Source organism: Kryptolebias marmoratus, linkage group LG17 (assembly GCF_001649575.2).
Source record: "Kryptolebias marmoratus isolate JLee-2015 linkage group LG17, ASM164957v2, whole genome shotgun sequence".
Lineage (NCBI taxonomy): Eukaryota > Metazoa > Chordata > Actinopteri > Cyprinodontiformes > Rivulidae > Kryptolebias > Kryptolebias marmoratus.
This window is the reverse complement of record NC_051446.1, coordinates 23,163,580-23,176,589: the sequence shown is the minus strand read 5'-3', so window position 1 is coordinate 23,176,589 and position 13,010 is coordinate 23,163,580. Positions and strand designations below refer to the sequence as shown.

General features: G+C 41.3%; 1 protein-coding gene across 18 annotated transcripts in view; it reads left to right on the top strand.

Annotated features, from left to right (window-relative positions):
* The window catches only part of tanc2b (tetratricopeptide repeat, ankyrin repeat and coiled-coil containing 2b), a 156,876-nt gene that overhangs the window by 109,437 nt on the left and 34,429 nt on the right, over positions 1 to 13,010 (top strand). For all 18 annotated transcript variants that reach the window (XM_017436655.3, XM_037980644.1, XM_037980642.1 and 15 more), the window contains 2 exons: positions 4,722 to 4,905; positions 7,204 to 7,452. In XM_017436655.3, the coding sequence (XP_017292144.1) occupies positions 4,722 to 4,905; positions 7,204 to 7,452 (433 nt within the window). The remainder of the gene's footprint in view (positions 1 to 4,721; positions 4,906 to 7,203; positions 7,453 to 13,010) is intronic.

The following is a 13,010-nucleotide window of genomic DNA, read 5'->3' as shown; positions in this document are numbered from 1 at the left end:
CTTTTTTTACACAAAAATGTGGCCAAACTGTTACTTTTTGTAGAAATCCTGCATCTAGTGTGTTTGCACCTTCGTATGTCGTTTTTGGAAGAAGCCGCTCTTTTTGAAAAGTCTTGCCGTGAGGAATGGAGCCAACAACGTCTATTAATGTTTTCAATTCAAGAACTATTATATATGCTGTAGTTAAAAGCCAGGCAGACAGACATCCTCCGTCTCGAAGGGGAATCGATAAGTACTGGCAGAAGTCCACTCTGTCCCGGTTTCTGTGTTTGTACGAAGCGCCTATACCATCCTCCGTTTGACGTTGTTAAATTTCGGTTGCAAGACCTCACCAGCTGGTGGAACAAGGTGACCTTAGCTTGCAGAGGCTGCAGTTAATTGCCTTTCATACTCCTGTGCCCTCGCTCCCTGAATAGATGCAACGTTACAAGTTTAGTCCAACTCTCCTGCGACATTTAAGGTCGAACCCTCACAAGCTGAGGTTCATTAGCCCAGCAGATGAAGCCGCAGTGTTTCTGCAAGTTTGAAGATTTTTGGTGTTTTTTATTGTGAGTTAGACAACAAATAAATTGCTATAACCTCTTCTTGGGCTATACTTACACATCCATACGACAACTTGAACAATTGGTAGCGATTTTCTGTTTGGGAATCCATGTTTCTCCAAACGGCACCTTGACTTGTCGGCAAACTAATTCCAGAATCAAACTACCAACCCAGAGATTAATTGACTGCCCATTTTATCTCAAGAGCAGCAACCTCCGAAGGCCTTCAGCATATAATTGACAGACGAGTCAATGTGAATGTCCCAATAATAATTAGTTTCAGCGCCGTTCCTGAACGACTGCTGGCTAATGCAAGACGTATCGACTGCTGCGTTCCTTCAGTCTTCCTCCTACAAATTAATCTGGACTAAGACTCGCCTTGAGCACCAGTTGGCCCCTCCTGTTGGTTCTGCGTTCATCCCGTTGTTGACCTGATCTCATCAACAGCTCCGTTAAGGAGAGACCTCCTAGTGTTTCTGCGTGTCAGTGTCTAATACAAACACTTAATCACTCCCCGTGTCTTCGCACGGATCTTGCGGATGCTGCCTGTGTGTATCTTTTGCGTAAGAGTGGATCCGTGGGTGTTTACAGCAGCAGATTGGATGCAAGCAGAGTGTTTTTATTTTGTCCCCTGTGGTTGCTCGTCTCCTAACCAGAACTGACATGGAATAAGGTCTCTGAAGGGCACCAAAGGAGATACGGGACTAGAAAATAGAAATCCTTAGTATGTGGGGGTTTCGAATTAATCCTTTTGTTTAGGTTTTTTTTTCCCAATTGAATTGCAGTTAAAGAATCAAGAAGGAAGATATAATTGGTAAATGGTTTGTCAGGGAAGCTAAGATTAGGGTTTTTCAATTTCCAATGCCAATCTTCATAAATATCCAATATATATAGCTGATTGTTTTGGGGTTTGTTGGGTTGTTGATGTGTTCGTACCCCCAGAAACCCGTCAGACTCGTCAACATGCATTTTGACAAATTCTTGTTTGGATTTATTTTGTGTTTTTCTGTCAAAGTGGGTCCTCTTCCATGGAGCCCAGAATGTGACAGAGGATGTGAACAAAAAGTGACGTATCTTGACCTGGAGTTTAAATGGTTTTTGATAGTTTTATTTGACTCTTTTTAGGTTTTTTTTTTTTAACCATCTACACCAGTGGTCTCCAATCCTGGTCCTCAGGGCCACCATCCTGCAGGTTTGACTTGTTCTTCTGCTCCAACAAGGAAACAAGGAAAACCTGCAGGATGGGGGCCCTGAGGACCAGGATTGGAGACCCCTGATCTACACTATTCATCTGATCAGCCTGGGGTTTCCTCCTGGGAGGATGTCCCATGAACTTTATTCTTTTTAGTAATACTAACATCTGTGATCAGAGGAACATGAAGCTGTTTGGAGATGATCTTATAGCCTTTACCTTTAATATGGATCTCTAATCTCTGCTCCACGTTCAGCGTGGTGAACACAACCAAACCAAACGACCCAGAGGCTTTAAAATAGGCTGCGACACTAATTAAGGTCAAACATTTAGTTTAAAACATATAATGCAAAGATTTATAATCTTATTAAAGGTACCAACACATCTGTCTGTAAAATAAACAACAAATCATTCATTTTTGCATTTTCTGTTCATTCTATCACATCCTAAAGGAGCAGATCTACACTACTGCTTTTAACGGAAATACTTTTCACAAGAAATGAAGTGTCGTTTCAGGTTATTTATAAACTTCACAAGATTTTGAAAAGTATTAAAGGAGCTTGAACCAGTGCTTACAGTATTAATAGAAGAAACGGCGTCAGAGTCAGAACCTTTTAAGCGAATTTGTCCTTAAAGTTGACCTTCAGATATGAATGAAGACGTGCGGGTCGGAGTTTAGGTTGCTAAGCATATCTAAATGTTAAAACCTTTCAAGGCAACACCTTTCTTTGTTTCAAACGAGTACTTTAGCAGTTTCAGAATACATAAAACAATTTGTGGGGAGTCCTGAGGTGGCGTAACGTCCAAAGCGAAGTGCTTCAACCGGTTTCATGAAGAACCACAGCTAACGAACACAACTTGTAGCCGGTAGAGTCTTTGCTTTTTTCTTTGTGGGTTTTAGGCTCATTCTTTCTGGTAAATACTTGTCCATCTTGTATAACCTGCTTTTTAAAAATCTGCTCTTAATTTGTTTTTTTGTTTTTTTTAAACAGTGTTTAGGCCCGGAGTGTAGCATGACTGTGGAAACACATGAGCTTTACTGAGATTTTTACCCAGTTGTCGATTTTCTTTCATCCTCAGCTTTCTTTGATACGTTTTACTCTCTTAGATCTGCTTGTATTTAAACCAATATTTCCCCCTCTACTAATAAAATGACTTCTGTGTCAGCGGCTCAAACCCAAACCATGATTTCTCCACCTCCGTGCCGAACAACTGGAGAGGATTTCTTTATATTTTACTGTAAACGTACCTCTGTAATCACTGTCACTAACTTTAAATTCAACGTTTTATCTCACAAACAGTTTAAAATAATTTATTTTGCTGGAATTTGTGTTGAAGTTGTGGTATTTTTTACGACTTTTGTGGAAGTCACAGCGCAGGAATTTACCTCTTCGGAGCCTAATAAATCTATTTGAAGGTCTTTTTCTGTCATATCAGCAGTTAAATTAGCTTGTTTATCACACTCCTGTATATTATAGAGTTCTTTTGAAAAGTTTTCTTTGTCTTGTAGAGCACAACTTGACCTTCCCCGTCTCTAATAATTGTCTTTTCTTAATTAAATTATGAACTGAAATGTTTTTATATCTTCTTGAAGCTGTCTCCTGCTTTGTGTGCATCAATTATTTTAATTGTAAAAGTGTTAGATAGATGCTTAGAGGAGCTCATGGCTAATGATTGCTCGAAGTCAGCGTATTTAAAAGCTTTGACATTTACAACACTTTGCCTTTCCTGAGGACGGCTGTGGGAGAAGTTGAAGCTCCGACACGTTAATTAAGATCTGAGACCTTGGAGGAAGTCATCGGAGAGCTCAAATTTATTTTAGTGCCTAAACTTTTGGTTTGTTGTTCTCCTCCCCATGAATTTGTACAAAATATCAGCAGTTTATATCATTTTTCACACAGTTAAATATTGTAACCAACAATTTGGCCTCACACTTGTACCCTTTATTTATCTGTGACAAAATATCTTTTTAAAAAAGTGATTTCTTGATGTCATTTCACAATAAGGCCCCAATATAAAGGATTTATTGTTTATAAATTGGTTATTACTAAGGTTTTAAACACTTAATAAAGCACAAAGGATAATTTACAAAACATTGTTCATATAGTGCTTTATTTTTATGAATGAATTGCTAATTTAAATTACTTTAAAGACTAATTGATTGTACAAACAGTAGTTTATAGTCTTTATAAACTATAAATAACCTATTTATTAAGCATTAATAAATAATTTATAAAGAGACCCCTAATGTGGTTTGGTACAGATTTGTTTTATAGTCCTTTTTTTGTGAAAAACGTGTAAAAAATCCTAAAATTCCTCCTCAGTTTCTGCATTTAGGACTGTATACAACCATGAATATGATAAAGGGTTTTATAAAATCTCAATTTGGTAAAACATTTTTGTTTTTTAAATGAGATGCTGCATTGCCACATCACTTTTAATTTAGTTTAATCCACAAAAAACACCAAAGACAGACGTAAAATAGTATTTTACAACCAGCAAAGAGATTCTCACAGATCTTTTTTCCCTAAATACATGACTTTTAAATATTGATTGTCTGTTAGAGAGGTTCATAGATAACGTTTGAAATCGATCCAGTCCATTTTGGAAGATTCCAAGAAAGTCTGGCCGTTTGGAAGCAAAATAAAGGAATTATGAGTATTTTAAGACTTTTGCATAATGCTGTATATTTCAGGGAAATGCCACAAATTATATGATATTATGATACAGTGTGTGTTTGTATATGTGTGGGAGAAACGATCCGGAGAATGATTGACTTCATGTTGTGAAAGCAACAGGGCGGCTGCGCTTTTTGAAAACTGCAATATTGAAATGACATTTTCCTGCGTGTGAGTCAGATATTAGAAAAGTTCAAGCCTTGTACTTCTTTTAATTCATCCCTACTTGCGCTGTTCGGGTCCTTTTTTGGAGCCGATAAAAAAAAAAAAAAGGAGAACAGCTTCATTACCAGCGGTGTCTGTTTGCAGGGCCCGAACCAGAGGATCAGCCCCTGCTCCACCCTGACCAGCAGCACCGCCTCCCCGCCTGCAGGCAGCCCCTGCTCCACCCTCCCCACCGCCATGCCCGGCCAGGCGAGGAGCAAGGACTGCGCCTACGGTTCTGTCACCAGCCCCACCTCGACGCTGGAGAGCAGAGACAGCGGGATCATAGGTGAGATCCGAAAAATTACTGAAGTGAAATTTATTTATGGAGCACTTTTCCACAACAAGGCGATTCAAAGTGCTTTACAAGACAGAAACAACAATCAGGTACATAATCGAATACAGCAAACATCATAGAACAGGGGTGTCCAATCCTGGTCCTGGAGGGCCACCATCCTGCATGTTTTTCTTGTTTCTCTGCTCCAAAACACCTGATTCAGAGGTTAAATCACCTCTTCATGTTCTGCAGAAGCCTGTTAATCACCCATCGATTCAGATCAGGTGTGTTGGAGCAGAGAAACAAGGAAAACCTGCAGGATGATGGCCATCAAGGACCAGGATTGGACACCCCTGTCATAGAAACATCATAATCATGTATAATCTAAATGAAATCATGAAACTAAACATATCTAAACATGAGCTAAAACAGTCAAAGTAGTAGCTAAAATAATCTAAATAAAATAATGATGAAGTTAAAGCTGAACTAAACAACAATTAGGCTAAGACAGTCAAAATATGAGCTAAGATAAACTAAACTAAACTAAATGTACAGGAAGGCTAACATAAACTGAAACATGACGATGCTAAGCTAAGGGTGCAGCATGACTAAAAGTACCAGAGACCCGCTAAACAGCCAACATCATAATTAACATAAACTGCTAAACTAAAGGTACCAAGAGACTAACTAACTAACAGTACCATGGCCCGCTAACAGCCAACATAAGAGTTACTAAGATGCTAAGATAGTGAAGGAGAGAGCGGGTATCTGTGGCGCCACAATGCTCAGCAGCCACTGTGACTAGTTGGCGAGTCAAAATTGCGAGAAAATGGCCAAACTCCCCGAATACGAAGTGTTTGTGACCTCGCTGATGGCCAGTTTTTTTTAAATCCCCGGCTAATTTTGTGTGTGCAGCTTGAAAAACTGCATTCTTGCCCATGAACATTATTTTGTTGCCCACTTCCTCCCACTATACAACCACTTTGGCATCCGCAGCCACATGCAGGATTAAATCTGCTGGAGAACACTTTTGAAATGAAGTTAGGCAGATTTGGACCGTTTTATAAATAACTCAGGGTTTCAGAGGGGCATTAAAAGTCATTAAATAGATTTGGCAAAATTTAAGGCCTTAAATGGCATTAAAAAGGCATTAAATTTGAATTTTAGTGGCATAAAAATTTTTTCATTAGTTTTTAAGAAAAATAAGACGTGAAGAATGATTTTGGAAATCGCTCAGCCGGACATCAGGGGATTTCGGCTACGAATTATTGCCATAATGTACATTAACGTGACGTGCGGAAGCATTTGGTGATTGTTTCGGGCCGGTTGGTGCGCTGTTGGAGGGAAAAAGGGAAAAAGGCCAAGAGGAGAGAGACAAAAGGGGGAAATGATGTGGCCGGAAGATGAGTTTAGGGCATGGCTGCAGCTCGGATGGTCAGGATGGCGAAGGATTTTGCCGTGTCTGTAAAAAAAAGAAAAGAAAAAGTGGCACTTTCACAGAAGCTCAGACTTGGATGCCTTGGTGTAATTTCTGAATGGACCGAAGCGGCGACGATGTGCCTTCATGTGGCGAAACGAGGTAGAAACAAGAGCCGCAACGGTCCACGTGTGAACAGGTACGCCGGCTCTGTCATGAAGGGATGATGCACCGTCTGTGTGACCACCAATCATGGGATTAAACAACAACAAACAGACTTATTACCGAGGAAAGACAGATGATGATGCACAGAAATGATTTAACCGCAGAGAGAATCGCTCTGCAAAGCTCAATGAATTCTTTAAAAAAACAAAACAAGCAGTCACGTTGATTCTTCAAAATCACCCATTTTAAGAGTTTTGAGTATTCAAAATGAACTGCTCGTCGCATGTTAGAAGAAACCTGGTACCTGCAGCGGTGCATTAACATGAACACACAGAATTAGGCGAGGAATCCCGTCGTTTCAGAGTTTAAGAGACAGGAAACCTGGGTCTTATTAGCCTGTCCCCTGATCTGTCCTCCCTGTGGAAGATGATTCAAACATCTGATTGTGTTGACATCGGCTGCATCATCCGAGAGACAACGGGAGCTCGCTGATGTGAAGCACTTTTTAGTTGTCAGAACAGGTGCCAACATTGTTTCCTGGCAACAATGGTTGAACACCTGCAGCTCGAGATGAAAAGCGTGTAACATCAATGTCATATTGATTCACAGCAACAGTAAATAGATGTGAAAGCGGAATCGGGTTTTGGTGGGTGGAGAGATGGGGCATTAGTGAAAACGTGAGACACGTCCTAAAATGTTGTCTTTGTTTTTTGTTTTTTCCTTTCCAGCCACTCTGACCAGCTACTCCGAGAACATGGAGCGAGGCAGCAAATACAGCGAGGGCTCGCGGGGAAACCTGAAGCTGTGGCAGTCTCAGAAATCAGGCATGGACTCGTTCCTGTACAGGGTGGATGAAAACATGACCGCCTCCACCTACAGCCTAAACAAAATCCCCGAGCGCAGCCTGGAGAGCATGTCCTCCCACTCCGCCCACTCCATCCCCTTGTACCTCATGCCCCGTCCCAATTCTGTGGCTGGTGAGTCCCTTTCCCCCTCCCCTTCTTCTCCTGTTTACAAAAAAGGGTGGCAAAGGTTTGTGGGGAGTCAAAATAATGCTGATAACAGGTAATAAGCCAGGCAGGGTGTGTATTTTTCCAAAATAGAGTAGGTTTTTGTGTGAAAACTGGATTGAAGTTCCTGTTTTCACTCCCGCTACCTCCTGTTGCTGATTCCTCTTCTTTCCTTTCAACCCTTTCTTGGTTTTTTTTTTTGGAAGATGACTCATTACTTCATTGATGGATTTATTTGATGTGTGTTCGCGCGGCTCCTTTGATCGAGATCTGATTAACGAGCATTTTAAAGGGTTTTGAAGTGCAGCTATTTTGGAGAATAAAAAACACAAACTTGTGGTTTTATTCTGCTAAATAGTTGGGGAATCTTCAGGTTTCTGTTAATTTTTTTTCTCGCTACTGATGTTTTTGTTGGCGTTTGTCTGTCTGTTAGCAAAACATCTCGTGAACCGCTGGATTTAACTGGGTTAAAGATGGCTGCCACAGCTAAAGGACCATAACAAACACTTAAAAATGTCATTTTTACAGATCCGGAGCGAAGGTTTTGTGTCGTACGAGCTCTGAGCACTAACATCACCTGGTTATTTTCAGTTTTTGACCAAAACGGCTTTAAATTCATTTTTTCTGAACACAAACTCTGGCATGGAATGCGGCGGGCGATATGCATTCCATATTGTATTAAAATCATTCAGATTGGTGCCTAAATTATCTCAGATCCTTCTGAATGATTTCACTGCAGTTCCTTGTTTTAATCTCTGAATTGCTCATATTTTCTGTAAAATAAATCAAAAGTTTTGGTCCCAGTAAATAATTCTGAGCTGAATAGGCCTAATATTCTGAAATTGGCCGATCTTTTGAAACATTTCTTTTATTTTAAGATAGTTAAGATTTTTTGAAGTTGGTTTCTGTGAGCAGGTTGTGAGCAACAATCGTCTTACCTGTTATAGATAGCTCTTTGGGTGACCTTAAATTGAAGAAATAAAGTTTAAATCTGATCAGATTGATAAATGCAGGTCCAAAACCGAAGTGGATTGCTGTTAAAACAATATAAACATTATGGTTATTAAGGTTTTTCCCCACATTTCTGACATTCACGGTTGTTCCGGCAGAAATTTTTGTGTTTGGGACACCTTTGGCCACATTTATTTGCTTCTGCAAAAAAACAACAACACAAAATTCTGTGTAAACAACCAGCTAATGTGAAATCAGCAGCAACGTTAAGGTTTATCAAAGAACGTTTGCACAAAGTCTGAGTTGCTTCAAGTTCGCAGGCAGGAGTTCATCCAGACTAGACGTTCGCTTTTCAGTCTGGTCCCAAAGAGCTGTCTGCAGCAGGTAAGATAGTATTTGTTCATAACCTTCCCACAGAACCCCACTTCAAAGCGTACGAGCTTTAGCTTTAAGGACGAAAACAACTCCTGCCTTCAGCTGGGAGAGGGTTGTGTTGAAGGTTTTGTTAGCGTCACTTTAAGCTCCTCCAGCCCTCTGGTGTGGATTGAACCTACAGAGCTGCGAGTAACGCGGTCTGGGAAAACGGCTTCTGCAGAATAACGTTCTGCAGCTGCAAGAATGTCACTGAGGAAAAGCTTTTGTACGACTAAAGGAGCTCTCATTCATGTGTTTCTTATTGTAGCTGCTCCCAGAAGTAACAGTGACTAGAGAAATGGCATTTTCAAGGCTGAATGACTTTGCTGAAATTTTCTGAAAGATGAAAGTGAGTTGAATATTAGCTGGACTTTCAGTACGAGATGAAATATTTAAAGAAAAAAAGACAAAGCTAGCAGAAAGATGGAAAAAGCACAGAGACATAAAAAGACAAAGAAGAAAAGGACACAAAAGGAGACTAAAGACAGCATGGATACATAAAAAAAACACAAAATTAAAACAACAAATGAGACCAATTAAACAACAAAACAACCAAAATGGAAACATAAGGAGACATCAGGAGACAAAGAAACTGATAAGGAGACATAAAAAGATCATAAAGAAACTAAAAGAAAGCAGGAAACAACAAAAGTAATGCACAAGGAGACAAAAAGGACATAAGAAGACAAGAAAACGGAGCTGAAGTAGATCTCAAAGAGCACAATGCTTTTGAAAGATCTGAAGAAATCTCGTGAAAAAACAATTAGTGTTAGTGTTAGAAAAACAATAGTCAAAGCTGTAATGTCCCAAACAAGCCGAAATGTCCAAATTAACTGATTGGATGCTGAAGTAGTTACAGAGTGGTTGCTGCAAACCATGAGCTCTGTCGTTTTTCCAAACTCCCGCAGGAGGAAAACTCTTTGTGCATGCATGCAGAAACACTTGCGTATTTCCTGAAACCACCCAAGCGGGCCCGTGTCTTCATGCTGCTCGTGTGCTGCGGTTTGACACGGCTGTCTGCCAGAGCAGCCAGATCCTCATCTCCGATCTCATCTTCAAACAGGACCGAGCGAGCTGCAGATGATGAAAACCAAGTGGAAGATTTTTTATTAAATCTAACTGCTTTAAGATTATCTTATGGTGAGAAATGACTAAGTTGTCTCTGATTTGGTCAAACCTCGTAAATGACATTTGATGTTAGAACTTAGTTTGTTGAGGTTGACTCTCAGCTACTACCACACCAAACTTTAGCTCAGTATCTGTATGGTGCTCAGCTGTGGCGGCCATCTTGAATGGGGTCGACTCCAAAAATGAAGCAGAATGAACGTTATCGCCTCTCGCCTCTGGCAGCGGTCGATAAAGAAGAAGGCGTTTGCGTTTTTCAGGGGGGGACAGGAACTCCATATTTGTGCGAAGGGGAGACGGATGCATGTGAAAGAGAAGCGAAAGAGCGTTTCATAATCTCTCTTTCTCTCCTCCACAAAGAATTATTAGATGATGTAGGGGACGGGAGGCGAGCGCCGGCCGAGGATTGGCTGAGCTCAGCCAGCAGTGGAACATCAAAGCCCCGGGCTTTAACCGTTTCCATTCCCCAGAGTGACAGAGACACCGGGCTTTGATGTGCAGAGAGGGAGGGAGGGGGAGGCGACCGGGGAGGAGAACGAGGAGTGGGTTGGTGGGGGGGACTGTGTTACCTAATGAAGGCAGTGCGTTGGTTGAGCTGAAAATGGATATGGAGGAAGCAGAAACCAGGAACCGAGCATTTTCTGCTCTTTTTCTCTCTCTGGTGCTGCCAGCTTGTATCAGCGAGTTGACTGGAATCGTAGAAGCAGAAATTGTACGATGTGGGGACGTATTTATCACCTGCTGCCGAAGGGCGATAATGTTTTTGCCTGAGAGAGAGCGTGTGTTTCTGTGTTTCGGTAAAATATCTCATGAACCGCTGGATGTACGCCTACAACTGGTTAACTTTTGGAGCCAACCTAATTCAAGATGGCCACCACAGCTAAACAATAATAACACAATAACAAAATAAGCAAAAATAATTAACAGTAAAACTTTATTCCCATTGAAGAGCACCAAAGAAACGACTCCTGATGACCAACAAACACAGCGTTGTTAATCGAGAGGGAAATATCTGTTCAGCAGGAAAGACTTCTCTTTGCTAATACTTCTGGGAAAAGATTAATAATGCAAACAAATAACACTTGATCAAATCTGAGAGAAATAATGAGGCATTTAGAGCATCTGTAGCTAACTCGTATCTAAAAGAAAAACAACCTGTTGTCCTGCCAGCTGATTCTGAGACTGACACTGGACAAAATCCCAGCTGTTGTTTCGCTTAGTGTGTGTGTGTGTGTGTGTGTATGTGTGTGTGTGTATGTGTGTGTGTGCTGTCTGTTACTCTTCTACAACCCCATTGCTGAAAAAGTTTAGACATTGTGTAAAATGTAAATTAAATATAAAAGAATGCAGTGGTTTTCAAATCTCGTAAATGTATTTTATTCACGATAGAACAAAGTAAACATAACACAAATGTTTCAATTTAAAAAATAAGGCAGCAACACGTCTCCAAAGAGTTGGGTCAGGAGCAATTCAAGGCTGTGGTACGACGAAGAAACAGCTGAAGAAGCTTTTTGCAACTAATTAGGTTAATTGACAACAGGTCAGTCAGAGGACTGGGGGTAAAAAGACTATTTTGGAGGCTGAATCTGACAGAAGTAAAGATGAGCAGAGGTTCACCAGTTTGTGAGAAAAAAAAAGTAAAAAAAAACTAGAACCAGAACTATTTTTGATTAATGTTCCTCAACAGAAAACTGGGAAGAATTTGAATCTCCCACCATCTACAGTTCATAAAACCATCAACAGATCTGAAGAATCTGGAGAAACCTCTGAGGTCCAAGGTCAAGGCTGGATGTTGGGGATCAGGTTCTGGTTCTGCTCAGGAACACTGTCTGTAAACACAGTTCACTGTGCCGTCCACAAACGCTGCTTAAAGCTCTATCAGGCAGAGAAGAAGCCAGATGTGAACAGATGTGTCTCCTCTGGACCAAAGAGGAGAACTGTTCTGAGGTCAGACTGCCTCTCTGATGGTATGGGGGTGCATTAGTGCCTCTGGAAAGGATCTGCTCCCATCCAGGACTGTTGAACAGACAGAACGGGACAACCTCAGGTCCAGATGTTTACAGACTGATGGGAGAAGAAGATGAGATGGACCTGGAACAACTTTGAGATGTTTTGCTGCCATAAAATTTAAAATAACCTTATTTAAAGTAGTACAATTTATTTGTTTAAACCCGTTTACTTTGTTACATTGTGTATAAAATATGGGTTTATCAGATTTTACACACCTTCCTAACTTTGTTGGACTTGGGGTCGTAAACAGGAAGTATCTGCTCTCATCGCCCAAAGCTTCCTGGTGCACAGTCAGACTTTTCATGGATACCTGCTACTTCCTGCCGGATTCCACGCTCACTCTGCTTTCCTGTGTTGCTTCTTTCCACTCTGCGTGCAGTCTTAGCGCATTGGCACAGCAGCTGTGAATGTGATCCCCCGGCAGCCTGCTGCATTGCAGATAGAAGTGATGAGCACACAGATTCGAGTTCTCACATTCAAACACAGCTGAAAGAGAGAAGAAGAAGAAGAAGTAGAAAAAAAGACCTGCCAGCCCTGAAGCCCTGAGTCATTCTTCCTTGGTTTAGCAGCAGATTCATGCCCCCACTCTTCCTGCTTTTAGCTCGACCAGTTCTCCCCCCACTCCGCCGAGCCTCCAGCATTCCCAGCTGCTATTTTCCCTCCTATTTGGGAAACCCGTGTGGCTCATTTTTTGGGGTTTGTAGCTGTGGTGACTCACTCGTTCGCAGTCACACTCATGCTTCACTGAGCTTCGGCTAGAGTGGCACAGAAACCGCTCTTTAAACCCAGAGCAGGATGAGTGTCGGCGATGAGTTGTTCAAAGACAAGAGGAGGATCCTGAAAGGTCTGCTCCATGGAGAATTCCAGAGTAGACGGACCCAAAGGATGACGCTGAGAAGAAGCGTGGATTTCCACTAACACCCCCCTCCAGAATCTCACAACCTCAAACTGTTTCAGGTATTGTGCGGAAGAAAGAAAAGTTCCAGATTATTTTCCTTCAGAGAACGCAGATCGCCCCGGCGCCT